At 43.6% G+C, this 17,951-nt stretch overlaps 1 protein-coding gene across 2 annotated transcripts in view; it reads right to left on the bottom strand.

Moving 5' to 3' along the window:
* nrp1a (neuropilin 1a) overlaps positions 1 to 17,394 on the bottom strand; it is a 56,701-nt gene extending 39,307 nt beyond the window's left edge. For both annotated transcript variants that reach the window (XM_046370917.1, XM_046370918.1), the window contains exons 1-3: positions 16,864 to 17,394; positions 15,208 to 15,616; positions 13,872 to 14,046 (exon numbers count right to left, since the gene is read on the bottom strand). In XM_046370917.1, coding sequence (XP_046226873.1) covers positions 13,872 to 14,046; positions 15,208 to 15,274 — 242 coding nt within the window. In that variant the 5' untranslated portion in view covers positions 15,275 to 15,616; positions 16,864 to 17,394. The remainder of the gene's footprint in view (positions 1 to 13,871; positions 14,047 to 15,207; positions 15,617 to 16,863) is intronic.
* Between the last annotated feature and the right edge of the window lie 557 nt (positions 17,395 to 17,951).

Genomic DNA, 17,951 nt, shown 5'->3' with positions numbered 1-17,951 from the left:
ACAGTGTTCATCAATATAATTTAAAATAATATTCCAGGGGAATGTAGTAGCAACATTTCTTTCCCAGTAGTTTTTGTTTGCCCAATCACTTTCTCCTCTCCTCTCCTCTCCATCTTTTTGTTTCCCAGCTCAGAACAGAGAGCATCAATCTTTTTGCGGTCCTGCTCTGTTTTATCAGCAGACTTATAATTCACCTCAGAGCCTCTGTCTCTGCAGCTATCTAACTGCCAATAGCTGAGCATTGCCAGACGCCTAAAAAATTGATGCTGAGATGCATCACAGAGATGAAGAAGGAGAGAAGAGAACACTGCAGTACAGTCGAAGGAGCTGAGCAAGTGTTTGTGCGAGGCTTTGCTGTTTGTGTGTACAGATATATATATATATATATATATGCAAACAAGTGCCTGTACATGCTGAGCATTATGCATATTATTTTTACGTGTGCACACTAACAGATTTCACTTCTCATTTTGCCTGTCCTCACAAACTCCTTATTCACCATCCACATGTATGGAATACGTAATATTTATTTTCTGTTTCGCGTCGTCACACCTCCAGAAAACCTGTTTATTGCATTTTTACCCTGGTGCACCATCAGCTTGGATGGCCCTCATAAAGACAGCACAGTGGGAGAGAAGATGCAGATGGAAGAGAGAATACGCCCCGGGGGTCCTCGCTGTGCTCTGTGTGCGAGGAACGAAAGAAAGCAGAGACCTCCTTCACAAAAATGTCTCTATTTGTGCCTAAATGACTGGTGTGTCAGCCAGAACTCTAGCGGTTCTGCACCAATGGGTCCACAGACTCTGCTAACACATATCCATCCAGACCGTTATCATCTGGAAGACATTATGGGAAGCGCTTGGCGGAGCAGTTTGACGCTTCAGAGAGGCTGTGCTGTTGGCAGCCTGTTAAATGTAGCTCTAATCAACTGGTCAGAACACCTGTGGGGACTCACTTCTAGGGTTGAGAGTCCTTAGGGAAGATGGGGGACAGTTAACATCTTCTATCTAGGATCATAAAAAAGAGCATGAATGTGACCTACTTTTAAGCACCACAGCTTTGAGGGTTTGCCCCTTATCTAAGTCCTCTTGACCTGCCAAGTTAAACTTAGATTCCTCTTCTCTGGGGCCTTTTCCATGTTGTATGACTGCTGTTATTGTTGTTCTTTTCCCTCGTGATGATACAGTCCAGTTGAGCCACGCACCTATTTATCTGTCTAGCCTGCTTTGGGTCTGGGTGGGCCTGCCAGCACACCACAACACACACCGATGATCACACACACACACACACACACACACACAGTGAGTTGCCTACCACAGTGCTAATAGTGAAAACGGTTTGCCAATCCAGTGGGGAAATTAAAGGAAAAAAAAAGAGGAGGGGTGGTGGTGGTGGGGTTGAATGTAATTCTCAACGACCTTCGCTTCACCGACTCAAATGTATTAGCCTGCCTTCTTTCTTCAGGCATAGAGAGAAAGCAATCCGCTAGTGTCAAACAAGAACATTAGCCCTCCTTGCAAAGCCAAAGAGAAGGCGACAAACCACTGGCCTAACAATATAACAGTTATATCGCCTGAAGCTTTCCCATGGAAATAATCTTTCCTCCCCCTATAAATGTCTGCTTGATATGGTTCTACAAAAGCAATACAATCTGAGGGAATGGAATAACGCTATGACAGACTGTATAAGCCTCATACAATTGCTTAGAATTCTTAATCAGACCATTTATAAGCTCAAGCATGCTGTAGAAACCCCCAGAACAAGAGTTCTTTTTTTGCTATTACTCAAACATTACTACATTATTACTCGAACAAATGCTTAGCGCTTTCCTCTTCTGTTGCAGTCACAGTATAACTTGCTATTGCACAAAAACATGTCAAATACAGCATGTCAAAACATTCTCTGGCTAACATAAGTGGGAAGACTCAAACAATGGACTTGGGACAGACCTGTGGGGCCCAGGGGACTTAGCGGGAAAAAGGACTTTGTTGTCAGCTGTCAGAAAACTCCGGCCCGTTGACTTCACATGTTAACAAGGCTCAGCTAACAAACTGTCACCTGGGGCTCCAGAAAAACATCATTAACATTTGTACAACGGGGCACAAGACAAGCTGATCTCAGACTTACTTTTTACAAGCCTGGAGGGGACAATCCTCGCTAAAGTAAAATGGTTTCTTTTTCTACACTTTTGATACTATTTTGCCTCCATCTTGCATGTGACATTCATTAACTCACACTAGAATAACAGGTTCCTTCTCTCATTGGACCCAGTCCAGCTATAATGACCCCCATGTCAGACAATGAACTATGTAAAAAACGGGTCTACAGCTTGATGTTCTCAGCTGAACACATTAACCGTAATTGAATTGCTAACATTAAGATTTTCACTGAAGGTCAAGATCTCATCATTAAAACAGAAGCTTGACCATGGAGCAGAAAAAACGAAAGGATTAAAAAAAAATACTTTATTCCCCTCTACCGATGTGTCTCCACTTGTGAATCTGCAGAAAATTATTACAGGAGTTGAAGGCCTCTGAATGTGGCAACCCACCCATTGGGACAAACCACCAACCAATCAGAGCTGATGGGTTCAGAAGTGGTTCCTTGTTGGTGAGGGGAGAAGGGAATGATTGCTCTGCTTACCACCATGCTGCCACAGAGACGGATAGATGGAAGATATAAAAAAGATGGATATTCCCTGCCCAGATGGCTCAGCTGCACCCATCCTACTGGCCTCTTTGGGTGTCACCCTCTCATGGTTAGACTCAGCTCTGACATATTTTTAGAAACCTTAGATACCTTGGCAGTTTCTGATTTTATGGTGGCCTTGGCCACACGTTTATAAAGCATATTCGCTTTCCTGAAGAGCTATTATCATTAGCATTGATGGATTTAACGTGCCTCCATCCATTAGCTTTCCTAATTACACTGTCGAGAGATCGGCTGTCGCCAACAATCAAATTAATGAATTTGCCTATTTAGACTCAATTATTGCGTCCTCCTCCCTTTCCAAGATGCACAATAATCCTTTATTCAGAAATATGAGCACAGACTGACAGAGGGAGAATTCTGCTCCTGGGCTTGTGGGGGGCGGGGGGTCCTTTCTGCTGAACACAGAACAGGCTCACACCACTGTGACCTAAACAGGAGTCGGCATGGGGGAACTGGCGGGGGGCTGACCACAAAAACAGCCACTGTTAGCAGGCTCTAAATCCCCCCCTGCTTACCTCACATGTAAGGCATACTGCACTTTGAACTGTGGTGATGCTAAAGTATGTTCAGCTGACTTGTTTTCTGTTCCCATAAGGCGACTGGGACATGTCCCCAGGGCTGAAGCAGGGCTGTGCATATTCTCAGTCATCCTGTTATGCACACTTTGACCTTTTTTTCCCCTTGTTAAAAACATGATTAGAGGCATGACAAATAGGTCGCAATAACACGATTATAGAAATGTGAATATATCATTAGTTTAAACAAAGGTGCAGTATATTGTGGATAAAGGGCAATGCAGATTACACCTAAATGTAACAAATAAAACAGTGGTTGCACTGTTAAATACATTTTTTTTTCATTTTTATAAAAATATTATATTATATTTACTTTTAAAATATTATATTATATTATTATAATACTTTCTTGAAACAAAATGGAAAATTTGGAGCCTTAAACATGTAATAACAAACTATATCAAAACAAAATGTAATAATAACAATAATAGAATATGTAAAAAGAGCACGCACTTGATGTATGAAGTTCAAGACTATATGAAAGCTGTATATAATAGCTGCAATTGTGAGCAGACTTGAAAATATCCATCTAGCCATATTTTTTCCTACCACACATGTTACACGGTGAGAATGAGTAAGTGAAATTAATTAGAAAACTGCCCATGGCAAAACGGAAATACACATTAAGAACTGTGTCCCTGCTAAGTGAGCTTCGGAAATGAAACTACATAACAGCAGCAGCGCTCTCTCTCTGAGGCGCAGTTTGTAATAATGAATATTGACATGTGAATGTATGCTTTGCAAATGAAGCAACTGGCCCTTTGGGTAAATTTCTGTGCAGTAATGGCCTTATGGTATAGTCATTTTGGCTGAGAACTATTCAACAATATGTCAGTTATACACTCTATCACAACAAAGCTATAAACTTTGAGAAACAACTCACAAAGTGTCAAAAAAAATAAATAAATAAAAGTAGGAAATTGACATAAAAGTTTGAAAAATGCAAGGAAAGAGAGTAAGCCAATAAGATAGAAAGGATGAAAAGCCCTGTGTATTTTCTCAAAGAAGGAATAGGGAAAAGGCAGGAGGGAAAGAAAAGCACTCGAGCCCATTTCTGCGGCCATTACTAGAGGGAATGGCTCCCATTTGTCCCACCTTGACATTTGAGAGAATCTCTGATTACACAGGAGAGAGAGGCAGGCAGAGGTGAGCGAAGAGAGAGTCCTCCACAGGGGTCTGTGGCAAGGCTCAGATGATACTGTGTCGTTACAACAATGAGAAGTCAAGGGTAAAAATAACAGGGCAGGGAGGAAGGGGGCAATGTGGCACATCAGGTCCAATGCGTATGCCGTCTTTTTTAAACACACTGTCCTCACCATGTATGCTTTTGTCGCCTACTCACCCCTGGGGCAGTAAGGGAGAGAGCACAGGGCTGCTTCATCTTAGCCTATTTCATAATGAAGCCACAGTGAACACCCAAAAACCTACAGCTTAGTTCACAATGTAGGTATTTGTAAAATATCTCAAATCATTACGGCCCCTTAAGCAGAGGTCCAATTATACAGGTTGCAAGCGGGGGTTTGTTAAATTATTTGGGCTGATACCCACTTGAATCATCATTCAAACTGCATAATTTAACTGTGCAAAGCCCTTCGGTTCTATGAAAACCATAGATTATCACTCAAGAAGACAATGCTTAGTATTGGTGCATTCATCACCACTTTTGGATCAAAATAAGTTGCTTTGTGAATGTAGCTCAGTTGTTTCTGTAGCTAACAAGACATGGCAACAGACATACAGTTCTACTGAAAAAAATAACATGGCTCTATTAATTCGATGCACTTGGAATGACCGCAAACCCCAACTTTAACTGGTCAAAAAGATGCAAGAATAGCATCTCATTTATTTTGAGTATGTCACATAAAAAGGGGTTCTTGTTAAGGGACAAACTATTACTGGATATCCTGTTCATGAGTACATATGTAGGATGTGCATGATTTGAGTCTGCCATGCTAGAACATGTGACGAGAACAAACATGAGGAAACATGGATATAATTGTCAACAACCTTGAGCTAGTGACCTACTGAACTTTTATCCAAGTGAATGCTACTTAACCTTACGTTTCATGGGCTCATGACAGAAAACAGCAACAATATACGCTTCCCAAAATCGAGTGGCATATTCAAAGGCAATCTTCTCTCTGTTTCGTTTGCTGTGAGAAGACAGTGGTGCGCCCCGTCGGGTAATGAGCTGTGTGTGCAAGGAGTATGCTGCATTCAAAGAAGGCAAGAGGAATAGAAGAGGAGAGGAGGGAAGGAAGTGGAAGAAGGAGGAGGGGAGTTGAGACTGAGGTCAACTAGAGGTAAAGCTTTTGGGTGCTGTTCAAAACTCTTGTCTCCACAATAGGCAGGAAGAGAGAAAGAGTGTGGTAGGCCTGATGATGGTGTTGGTGGGTGAAAAGGAAACAGACTGGTGAGGGAGATAGAGAAAGAGTGTGAAGGCATGTAAATTGAGTGGTTGATGTAGGGAGTACAGGAACAAAAACAAAAGATAGAAATAGTGCAAATAGCTGATAAAGGTAGCTGGCAAACAGGTGCCAACATGAACACAGCAAAAGGTTCAGTGCTGTGAAGCATGCTGTCTCTCTCTCTCTCTCTCTCCCTCCCTAAGATTCTTTTACATGGCTCCGCAACGGCTAGGAAGCTCGAGGGCAATGGCAGTAATAGCTGCATTGGGAATTATTCAATTAAACACCCAGTCCATCCCCCCAAGTGTTCCCCTCCCCTTTCTTTTCTCTGTCCTCTCAGCAGTGTGCGGAGGCGACTGGAGGGCTGGAGGGGTCAGAGAACAGTCTGGGCTGGGTACTCCATGACCCGGTCATCTGGCTGGACATGCAGCCACTTGGCTGGGGGCAGGAGAGACTGTGAACAGGCCCTGAGAGAGTGTTGTGGAGGACAGGGATTGTCCTCCTGAGTGCATACAATATGCACAAACAGCCAGCAGCAACCACACTTGACCTGAAAGCACACAATAACCTTGAGACAAGACAAACTATTTCTAGGTCTTAACAGGAAGAGGAAAAGGGATGGTGATAAAAATAAATAAGGAGAGAGGTTTTACATATTTGAGGTCATTTGTTGTCATTTTGTTCCTTTTGCTGTGAATGTGCCATTGGGAGCAATATCTAATATTTAAAATCACATTCTTTATTTCATTCTGATGGCTGCTTTGTTCTTGCTGCGTGCAAAGAACTCAGATTTTCCAATGATGCAGCACTTTAAAAGCCAAACAGGCCATGCTGTGAGGGCCTCATGCCAAGCCGTGCATCTCTTCTGTGGTGCTGCGCAGAGAGGCTGAATGCTTGGCATTACGGGGCCGATCTAAGTGCTGATGGCCAGTCAGCTTTGCCAGCATTCGAAGGGCAAGGTGACTCTTACATTCACTGGCCCTACAATCAAACTTTCCTGCCAACTTTGAGGACATCTGTTCAGCAGTATCATATCTCTTTGATTTATGGTGAAATCTTGTCACTTATACCTGTGTAGGTTGGGGTCATTCTGGAAAGGCTGGGCAGGCACCAGAGGTACAGACTACTAATAACACTTTCAGCACTACCCTACTGTGATAATGCCACAAAGGGTTGCTGTGATGCAGAATTTACAGTACTTTTTTCACAATTACTACCATCTAACAAAAGAAATAAAGGTGTGAAAACAAAAATTGCTGCCATGGTTTCAAAGAAAAAGAAAGACCACAACTAATGTTGCCAATTTAGTGAAGCGAGATCAAGAAAAGAGCAAACAAAGTGAGGGATTGTGAGTGGCTCTAACTCAATCAGAGAGCAGTGGGGTGCCGCCCCATCAATCACTGTCTGCTTGTTGCCCTGGCCGAATCACACCGTGCTGAGTGGTGGAGAAACACCACCCAGCCATCAGCCTGCTGTGCGCAAACACAGTGACCGAAAATGACCCTAGGGGAGTGAGACAGGAGGGCTTTTGCCTATACTCCCTACCTACCCTCTTACCCACTGCAAACAAACTTTGCTTTGCCCAGGGCCTCTCGGGACACTTGCTTGATTGTTTGAATAAAGAAGCCTGTGGTTGCTGAGCCTCCCTCCCACCTGCCACCCCGTGAGGATCTGTAAGCACCCGGGTGTTAGGGCAACAAACAGGCCTCGTAGGATCATGGCCACATCAGTCAAATCCAGGAGCCCCTTTCAAGGTGGGACCATTGCACGAAACATATCTGACAAGTCTGGACATGCTATATTGAAGTGTTCAGAACTCCCTCAGAAATTCATCTAACCAGCCTCTTCTCTTTGCTTTCTCCCAAAAGGAGAAGTAAGGCATTGGCTGGTACTGTCTCATAGTAATCCATCCCTGACTACTGTTCTGGCACCCACAAATCATCAACTTAAATTCCTTATTCATTGATCCTCTCTATCACTGTTTCCTATACAGCCTCATAAACTGAGAAATCAACATTCAACGGAACAAAAAAACAAAAACGAGAGACAAAAACCTGTTGCCAATTATATCATATGAGGCTGCGAGAGGGTGAGACGGTACTTATTGCCAACTGTCCTTTGGAAACAGAAACACATTATTGAATCATAGCCTCAGTGTTTAATGCCTTTTCATCAGCACTGGAAGGAAACTAAGTATGAATTTTCTTACAGTCAACAGATGTGCCCAGATTGAGAGCTCAGATGACCAAATCTTGTCCTGTAATTACAAGTCCCTCTGTACGGCACCTTTTCAGGCAATCTGTTTTGGATAAAATGCACAAGAACATATGACTGACATCTCTAAGCTGTGTAGGCCACATTCCACAAGAAACATCCATATAGGGAGGCTTGTATTGGTTTGGGGCAGGAAAAAAAAAGTAGAAGAAGAAGAAGGAGAAAAAGAATTCATCAGCCATGCCAGAAACAGCTTAGAGACAGTCAATCCCTGGAAAACACCAGTCACTAACTCCCTCATCGAGAAGACAAACATAACAGACAAACGTGTGACAGTGTAGGATGCTTTTGTGATGCCGCGGATATGTGACAGAAGCCTGAAAATCCAGTCGGTTATTTATGAGCACGGGCCTTGTCTCGTCTTTCTCTTTTCCTCCCCCTCCCTTATTCCTCCTTTTTCCTACTCCTCCGCTGTGAAGTGGACCTCCCTCCCGCTGTGAGGTAGAGTGGCTCGCCTCCCGGTTGTGGTCAGGTTGTGCATGAATCAAAGTGGTGACAGAGCAGCGGGGAGGATGGCAGATGCCACGGCCAGAAAGCTTTTCAATCAGACTGCCCTTCCAAGTCGCGGCCAAGGTGAAATGCTTCACCAACGGATGAAAAAAAAGACCCTCAACCCTATGGTCACTCACTCACACGCACACGAATTACATGCATGCAAGCACATATGTCCAGAGACCTACTTTAATCCTGTCCATTACACAGGGAGTAACCCTTTATGTTTAAAGGAGATGAAGAAGAGGAACAAGAATAAGGAGAGTGAAGGTCAGCTCTATCTGTTCTCCTATCTTTTCTGCCATGTGGTTAATTAACAAGGTGAAACATTCGTCAAGGATGTGGCTTTCATTGCTTTGAATGGTTCACCTGCCTCCTTAGCGTTTATGTTTTGCAAGTAATGGTAGGATGATGTGTTGTAAATAGAAATTTAAGATGCAGAGTGCTTGTCTTTGGAAACTTTACCATGCTGACAAAATAATGTTTGGCATAATTGCTGTGAAGTACCAACAAGATGTATTCAAAGTGGATTGCTCTTTTATATGCTGCTGGCAAGCTAGTTTTTCAAGGGACACTGTTTCAGTGTAATTTTAGGTGTAATTTGATTTCCATTGTTATAAACTGTGGGAGTCTGCTGTGGGAAATACCAGGTGCATAATTTTATCTGCTTTTTTCAGACCTGGTAGTTAAAAGAAGCAGTGTCGCCCTACGCACTCTTGATTTTGCTGTGCCTATTCTGCGGTGCCACTTTAAACTCCATCAGCACAGAAGCTTCTCTGACATACACTTTGAAAAGAGGCACACATCAACAACAGAAATAAATGTCCGCTAACAGGCCATAAGAACATCTCCGATGATCCTTGTCACTCCAAAGCCCTGTTCCCTCAGCCCGGAAGGTTGCAGCATGTCTCTCCTTTAAAAGCCTCTAACATCACAGGCCAGTTAAGCAAAGGTTCCTGTTGTGCTCCTGCCTTATTTATTTTCCTCCATGGCAACGACTGATAAACGGTCACACCGCCCACGTCGCCTTATTTGCCCATGGCCGTCTTGCAGGGGAGCGTGAGAGGGGAATGAGAGAATGAGAGGGGAGAACAAACTATTTTCATACCCAGCAAGGAATTATCTTTTTACATTCCCCAGCTGGGAAGCTTCACTTCTCCTTATTGTAGAGCTGCTGCATGCTATTCGGGCTGAAGGGTAACGGGGATATTAGGGAAAGTGGCCAAGTATGGATCTTTTCCCTAAAGCCCCTTCTGTCTTTCACTCCCACTTCTTAGAAACAGGTGGTGCTCTTTGTTGGGACCTATGACCACTAGTGGGATTCCACATAACAAAGAAAGAGCCAACTACAGAACCAGGGTAGGGTAATATCCCACTCCCTTTTCCCAAGCTCCTGTGAGTCATCTCTGGAGTCCGGGCCTGGTCAGGAATGCCAGGAGGGACAGGATGTCTATTGTAGAAGGTACACAGCAGAGAATGTTTGCCTTCCCAGCAGGCCAAGCAGCTCCACAGGGGCAGCTCAGTAGGAGATCAGAGTGGAAGGGGCAGAGGGACAGAGAAAGAAGAGGACTACAATTAAAAAGAGGAAAAGAGTGCTTTTCCAAGCTTTGAGTTACAGACACCTGAAGGCAGGGGGGCTCTTGCAGACTTTTGAAGCGTGGCGAGGCGGGAGGCCTTTGCAAACTTTCCCCTCCATCTCTCCACAAAGGGCTGCTTTAGAAGGCATTCCTCAAATATCTACGCTGCCTAGTACCCCACTGCCATACATCTAATCTGAATCCCCCTCCATCTACCACACAGGCTGTCACAGTGGAATTTCTGTGAGGGCCAGAAAAATACCATTCAGACGGAGAGAAAAGCAAAGAAATGAGGGAGGGGTGAGAAGGAGGAGACAGTTTCGTTCTCCCTCTGTTTTTAACTTTTCTGTTCTGCTCTAAAAACAAACAGTGCAGTCTTGACTGACTAGCTGTCTGCAAGCGATTTCAGTGTGCCAAACTGTTTTTTGGTCTGGTCAGCAAATCAGATAATCAATGATTCATAATGTTGTCAGGAGTATCATATCTATAGAAAGTTGTCTCTCTTTCCAGTGAGCAGGAGAGAGAGAGGCTCATATCTGAAAGATTCCCTCAGTCTGTTTAAAACTGGAAGCCTTATCAGCTATTTCTAAGCAAAAAATCTTACTTGAGCAATAAGATCATCTGCTTCTGTTTTACAAAACAAACAAATTGCCTTTCATTCTGCCTTACTTGAAACCTGTCTGTCACTTGTTTGGATCCCAATCCACTGAAACCTCCATTTTCCCATCAGATGGCAGCGCTGCCACAGTCAGACAATCCTGACAGCCCTTATCAGATCCCAGAGAAATAGAGAATGCATACCCAGAGAGGGAGCGGGGCAAAAGCATATCTATTTACTTCAGTTTTTCACTTGAGCTTAGCTTGCTTATTCCACTGATTTTCAGAGCTGAATTGACTTCAAATATTTGCTTTGATGCGGGCTGTGCCTTCACCTCAAACTTCATTAGCTGTGAGAGCGGCGGGAGCAGCCCCTGAAACTCTCTCTGTGAAAGTCTACAACGGTGCGTGAAAGGTAAACACGTTCTGCATTCAGAATCGCAGGGCTCACTTAGTCGCCTTATCTTTGTGATGAAGTGTTTTCCTCCTCCAGTTCTCAGGATACAGGCCTCTGCACTTCCCCAAACAAACCTGTCAAGGGTAGCGCATACGACACTGCAGTGGCCAGGCTCCACTCAGCAAAGGCTGTTTTTCTTTTTACGAGCACCACTTTGAGTGCTTCTTGTTTGGTTTGCTGATAACAGCCATGTTGGGGAACATGCGGTGCATGTGTGTTCCATTTACCCACTAATTAGATTGCAAGGCAGTGCACTGAAGCATGCATTGTAGCCCCTCTACCCCCTCCACCTCCACCCACTCTGCCAGTCCATCAGATAAGGAAGCCATTCTGGCTCTCATCAGTTTCCATTATGTAAGGGCTGATTTGGTGAGTGGAGTTTGCGACAGCAAGTCTGAGGGCTCCAACACAAATCACACCCAACTACTGTCTACAGATTGGTAAGTATTCCCTCTCCCATAATCGAGTTACCTATGACAAGCTTTGTCAGCGATTAACACAATAACCCACCTTAATATTACATTGTGCTCTAATTTGAAATTAAGAAGGAAAAGGGAAAATGGATTTCACGTCATGGTTTGTCTTTGCGGCTAAAGTCAAAGTGAAGCAATACAAGGTGGAATACATTGTGACATGGAATTAAAGTCCCATGAAAATCACTCCATTAAAAACATTAAAAATGATGGTACAATAAGTTAAAAATAGCAAAAGCTGTAGGTCAGGACAACCCTGATCACCAGTGCAATCTCTGTGTGGCCCGCAAGAATTAAAAGTTAAGTTTCACAGTCATTTGCCTGTGTCATTTGTAATCCTCTAGACAAGTGATTTATGTTCTTCTGACCAGACTATTGCTATTACCTATGTTGTGTCTGCTCCAAAAGTATTGAATAAGCAAGAGAGAGGAGAAATGCTCACAGATGCAACACACACCCGCAACACAAGCTTCATCTGCTAGCAAATTTATGAACAACCAATTAACTGGCAATCTGCAAATTCAGTGGCTGTTAAAATGAAAGCGCAGCGATAATTTGTAAATGATACACTGATGGATCACTAAACTCAAAGCCCGCCCTCTGTTCAACCTGGGGGGGGGGGGGGGGGTCTGCCTTCATTGAGCCTGTAGGGGTGTAATTCCTTTAACTGCACGTGTTTAGACACAGGAAATTCATTCCTGACTAATTTGATTAGCACGAGCATTGTTACCTCTAACCCTCCCCTTCCTGTCTCTTCCTGGCCCTCTCTTTCTAACTGAGAATCTCGGACAGTTTAATAGTCCCTCTGGTGCTGAAATCGGACCCAAAAGAAGTGTCAAGGAGCATCCAGCCTTTAAAAGACAGCGGCATTCAGCCCGCCATAAATCTCTGACAGCAGTAAAAAAAAAAAAAAAAAAAGAAAGAAAAAAGCTTAAAGTAAGATTGAAATCCAGGATTAAAAAAGCCAAACCCCGCAAAGACACACAAGGGCCATTGAGGGAGCACAAAAGCAGTGTAGGGTCCGGATTTCGGGTGGAGCAGTGATACAGTAACAGGATCCAGCAAAGCCCTGTTCTCTCCCAAGCCCTGCAGCGTAAACAAACAGCTGAGACAGTGCAAGGCAGAGGCACCGACACGTGCGCGCCCACACGCACACACACACACACACACACACAAACACACAGGCAATCAGAGTGAGGCAGTCTGCCCAGGCAAGGCTCACCTCAGGGCACCACACTGACACAGGCTCATCACATTACTGTCTGTCTCCAGTTTCATCGGCTTAAACTATCTATCTGACAACAGGTTAGCTGCTTAGCCTTTTGTTTGATGCGACAGCTCGCGGCTTACGAGTCAAATGAGGATCAGTAACTAACTGTCAGGGAGAGATTTGCCTTAAAAGGATAAGCTCACCTGGTTTTGAGTTGAAATCTTAAGAAAAAACTAAGCCAGATGAGTCTGATGATTCCACTTGATTAAAACTGACATCAACAGTGACTGCCTAATTAAAATTAGCTGAGACTTGTTTTTTATGTGACCCATTCTTTTGAAAAGTAATGAGATTTTAAGGGGAAATATAAAAGTAAATGGCTTATTAAGGATGGATTTTTTTTTTTGTTGCAGTGTAAAAATTAACCACAGTTTATGGCGTCTGGTGAATTTTTTGGAACCATAGCTCTCCCTCAGTGCCCTCTGCAAAAGTACAGCAATTCAAATTAATATTATACCCTGGTGACTTCATTCCACAAAGACGAAAAAGCAAGCACATTCCAGAACCAAATGGCAGGGGTGAGACATTCCTGCTGCCCTATGTAGTGCCAGAGCAGGATTGTATGGACATGGGTTTCAGTGAGGCTGTGGACACTAGATGGCGCAGTTTCATGTGCAATATACATGAGGGAAAAGGGGGGAATGAGTGCCACACACACACACACACACACACACAACTGATACTCACAGGAACACATATGTATGCATGATATCAAATATAAATAAATGTAAATCTATTGCCATGTTCAGCCTCTCATAGTGTAGAGCTCCCCAAAGTGGGGTCTGTGGGACAAACTGGTACCTTGAAAAGCTTCCCAGACAGTTTAATTTCAATGAAGTTAATTCATTCACCTATTTTTTACATAATAAAAGAGTATGGAGATTATTTTCAGAGAGTTTTCAAAGCATCCTTTATTACTGCCAACTAACTAAATCAGATCTGGACCCTAAGGACAAAATCAGATTCACTAAATAAGTTTTTTGGGACCAAAAGCACATCTGTTTCTTGTAAGATCACTAACACGGGGTGTACTTACTTGCACTCCCGGTCCTCCAGATCGAAATGGGGATTGAAGTTGATGAGGATCCGCTGGTGAGGACCAGGCGCAGATATCACCCACACACATCTCTGAGAAGGGGGATAAGACATGGGGTATCCGGGCGAGGTGAGGTAGTTGGCGGTTGAGATTCTGATGTTGCCTCCACATTTATCTGCAAGGGGTGGGAAGTGAAAAGAGTTGTTTAGGGTTGGGGAAGAAGAACAACTTAAATTTCATTTAACTGAGATTTAGCACATATTCAGCAGCTTACACAGAGGGAACAGCTGTTGAACTGTGCCTTCCTTAAGACAGGATCACAGGACAGTTTCTAGCACCACTATACTAACTTATATTTCCAACAGAAAACTTCTGAACTTAAATTTTGTTCAGCTCCTATGAAGAATTAATATGATGAACTCAGAGTCCTATCTAGTTTAAGGAGCCAGTTCGGTCATAAGCGTTTCCGATAAAACGTCTGGTTGGAAAAACTTCAAAAGAAGTTTTGCTTTTCCGAAGTCAAAAGTCACGGGAATATACAGTCTGTTCCTTCAAACTTCCGTTTACAGTATGCGTTTGATCATGAAAAGGATTAATCCTTTGTTTTTTAGAGGCCCGCTAAAGCGCCTCGCGTTTATCTTCATGTGCCCTTGTATTCATCCTTTTACTATAAAAGCTTCCACCATCTGCCGCTCTAACCAATGCAGACACACTTCTCGAAAATCACTGCAAGTGAAATAAAACGAGCAAGGAATAAAAGTAAATCAGAAAGTGGAGCTGAGGGAACAGAACAAGGACAGCCGTGTAAGCTGAGCGTTTGGGCTGACTTTCTGAACTTTATCATAGCTCATACTCGCAGACCGTCTCTGATAGTTGGCCTTATAAAAAGGGGGATTAAAATCACGCTTCATCAAGTGTCCCAAAAAGAGTTTCTTAGAGGTTACAAGTCTCGACGAAGGGTAATTTCGTTACAAATAAGGACATATTTAATAATATTTTCATGACAGGATGGGGGATAAAAATCCCTTAATGGCAACAACAAAAATTCAGTGTCATATGGTGTTAAACAGGAAAATAAGAGGAATAAATAAAGAACAAAACACAATTAAAGAGTGCTGCGATAGTCTCTCTAAAGTTAGTGCGGTGCAGTAATGTGTGAAGAAACAGCATAAGAGGAATTTTCATTAGGTGTATTTCATCAGGTGAGCGCCTTGCGAGTTTGCCAAAAGATCAGCGGAGATCAGAGAAGGCTAATCTTTAAAAAAAATATTGGGATTAGTAGCTTTACAGAGCACATAGGGGCTTTATTTATACACGTATCAGATGTCACACTTACCGTTTTTGAAAGCCTTGACGACCAAAAGGATTCCCATGAACAGGATAAAGGCTAATCCACAATGCATCCTTATTTCCTCAACAACAAAAAAATAAAATTACGCATACAAAAAAAAATCGCCCAAATTAAACTCCTCCAACAAGGTTTTTGTTATGTGTTTTTCTCTCCTCTTCTTAACTCAAATAAAGCAGAGGTGTCTCTTTTAACGAACTGATCTGAGAGCGGGCTCAGGTCGCTGGCATCCTGTCATTCAGCTCCTGTTTCCTCTCGCCTGTGCCGCTTGCGCTCCTCTCTCCAGCGCCGATCGTGCCATATCCTCTCGAAAGGAGCCAAGATATGTGAAGAACTGTCCCACTCCTTCTTGTGCGCTCTTACTCCGTCAAATGATAAGGCACGAGGTAATCCTCAGCTGTGGGGTGAAAAGAGACGGAGATGTGAACAAGTTAGGAATGAGTGCTGCGACCGTGCGCGCTGCACATTTTCCAATCTGTCTTAACGCGCTGTTGATGATGCAAACAAGACTATAAAGGCACGGGTACACCCCTTCCCCAAACTGTGACCACCTTTGCTTTTATAGGCTCAGAGTGGGGGACTCGGAGAGGTTGATGATTGGCTTGATTACAAATAGCCAACCTATGTGGGAAAAGCGCTGTGTATTTCTATGTAAGCGGAGCTGCACACTGACTCACAGAGCACCAGCAAGTGACATGACTCTCTTTCTCCTCTCTCTTTTACTCACTCACTCTCTTTCCCTCTCCTCATCCCTCCCTCTCTCTCTCTCTCTCTTCTCTCACGCAAGGAGCGAGACATTATTAGAATATGTAGTAGCACAACAGGACTCCCTCCAGAAACATTCTAATTTATGATATATAACCCCACACCAACTATTTGGTGAACACATGTCACCACAAAACACACATATTTATATATATTTAAAAAAAAGTCTGGATTGCTGTAGGGTTATTTCCTCAGGATATCCCCTTCCGCTTCTGTTAGGGATTGATCATTTCATGTGACACACTGAACTACCTAATCACCAGAAGTTCTTCTTTTGTGTTCTTCAAACTGTCCCTCAAAACGCTCGATCCTCCAGCTGAAAGCGTATTTCTTCTGCAGTGCTTATTTACAGGCCCGTTTTCTTTCCCACGAGCTAAAGAACAGAAAGTGTTTTATCCCTCAGTCCTTGTGGATTTCTTTTACGCACCAGCAGCTACCCAGATGCGCGGATTGTTAAAGCTTGCCCCCACAACAGTGACACCATGAAACTCGCACTCAGAAATTTAGAGAAAATCAATTAAAGCGTAAATTATGGCAGCTTCGAGTCATTTACTGGAGGCTGCCCTTACTGGGTCACACCGCACAAAGGAAACGGAGCAGGTTTGTATTCAGTCGATACATACAATCCTGTACAGTAAAGACCTGCATAAACATGATGTATGATAGTAGGTGATACTTTTAATGTGTTTGTTGTAATTTATAAGTATTGAAACCATAAGATAAATGGGGTGTAAAACAACGATTGGACCATACCAGCCAAATTTGTAAAAATACTGAACACCGTGGAAAGCTGATGAGAAATTTCAGCGCACTTTAACGCAGCAGTGTTTTTCACCTGAATCCTTCTAACAACAAACCAGCAAAAACAGCTGCATTCACCTGCGTCTTGAGGACTCGCAAACCCGCAGGCATCCAGCCCTGCTCTCCTGACTTCCAACATGCGTGGAGCCGAGAGTACGATCCGATAGGCTTCCTGTGATTCTGTCAGAATGACATCTGATCTTCTCCAGAGCCCCGTATAAGAAAGTCCACTTATCCCCCCCAATAGCCCCCCTTTTTTCACGCCGAGGGAGAACCACAGCGCACTTCAGTTCGGTCTTAGGTCCCCACCGCGCAAAGACGCACAGCGGATGCCCGGAGACTCTCTCTTTTCTCCGCGTACAGACTCGTCTCCTCCCCGCTGATCTGTCCGGTTTCGTCTTCTTGTTTTTCCTTTAGCACTGTCTCAAATGAAATCCGGTTAGTGTGGAGGAAAAAAGACAGTCTCCAAAACGTCAAAGGAATGGACGGTATAATGTCGAGAAACAGAAAAGTCCTGGCTGATCTAATACAAGTTTTTCCTCCGTCCGTGTCTCTGTGCGCCACCGCTCTCGGCTCCTTCTCTGATGTAAATGCGGAGGGTTTGAGTCGCTGCCAGTCCCACACGCCCCTTTACGAGGGATGAGTACGCGGGCGCGCATGATTGTTTGAGTGCGCGCGCGTGTTTGTTGAGTGAGTGTGTGTGTGTGTGTGTTGGGGGGGGGGGTCTCTGCAATCAAGATGCAGATTTCACCCAGCTGCCTCTCAGCCCGTAGCCTCTGTAGGACTCATCAGAAAGTCACATTAGACATAAAGTGAGCAAACCTGGTGGCGTCTCTGCGTTTGTGAGCCATCTTGAATGAGATCAAATTTTTTTTTTTATTCTCACAGAAAATCTTTCTTATCTTAGGCATCTTAGCTAACGTGAAGTGAGGCAGCAACATGAACATCATAGGGAATCTGTAACTGTGTGTACTATAGCATTATTGTATTGGTGGGCTATCACATACAGTGGCACTACTGAACATGATATACACTACAGTTAGAATAGGAATATGAAATGATATAGGTATTATATGAACTGATGCTTGTTGCGAGCTCTTGGGGCCCCAGGGAGCTCATAATGCCATTTCTGTGAACAAAGAATCTGTTCTCTGTTGGTGTATGGA

Source organism: Scatophagus argus, chromosome 18 (assembly GCF_020382885.2).
Source record: "Scatophagus argus isolate fScaArg1 chromosome 18, fScaArg1.pri, whole genome shotgun sequence".
Taxonomy (NCBI): Eukaryota; Metazoa; Chordata; class Actinopteri; family Scatophagidae; genus Scatophagus; species Scatophagus argus.
The sequence above is the reverse complement of the archived record's forward strand: the minus strand, read 5'-3'. Positions and strand labels throughout refer to the sequence as shown.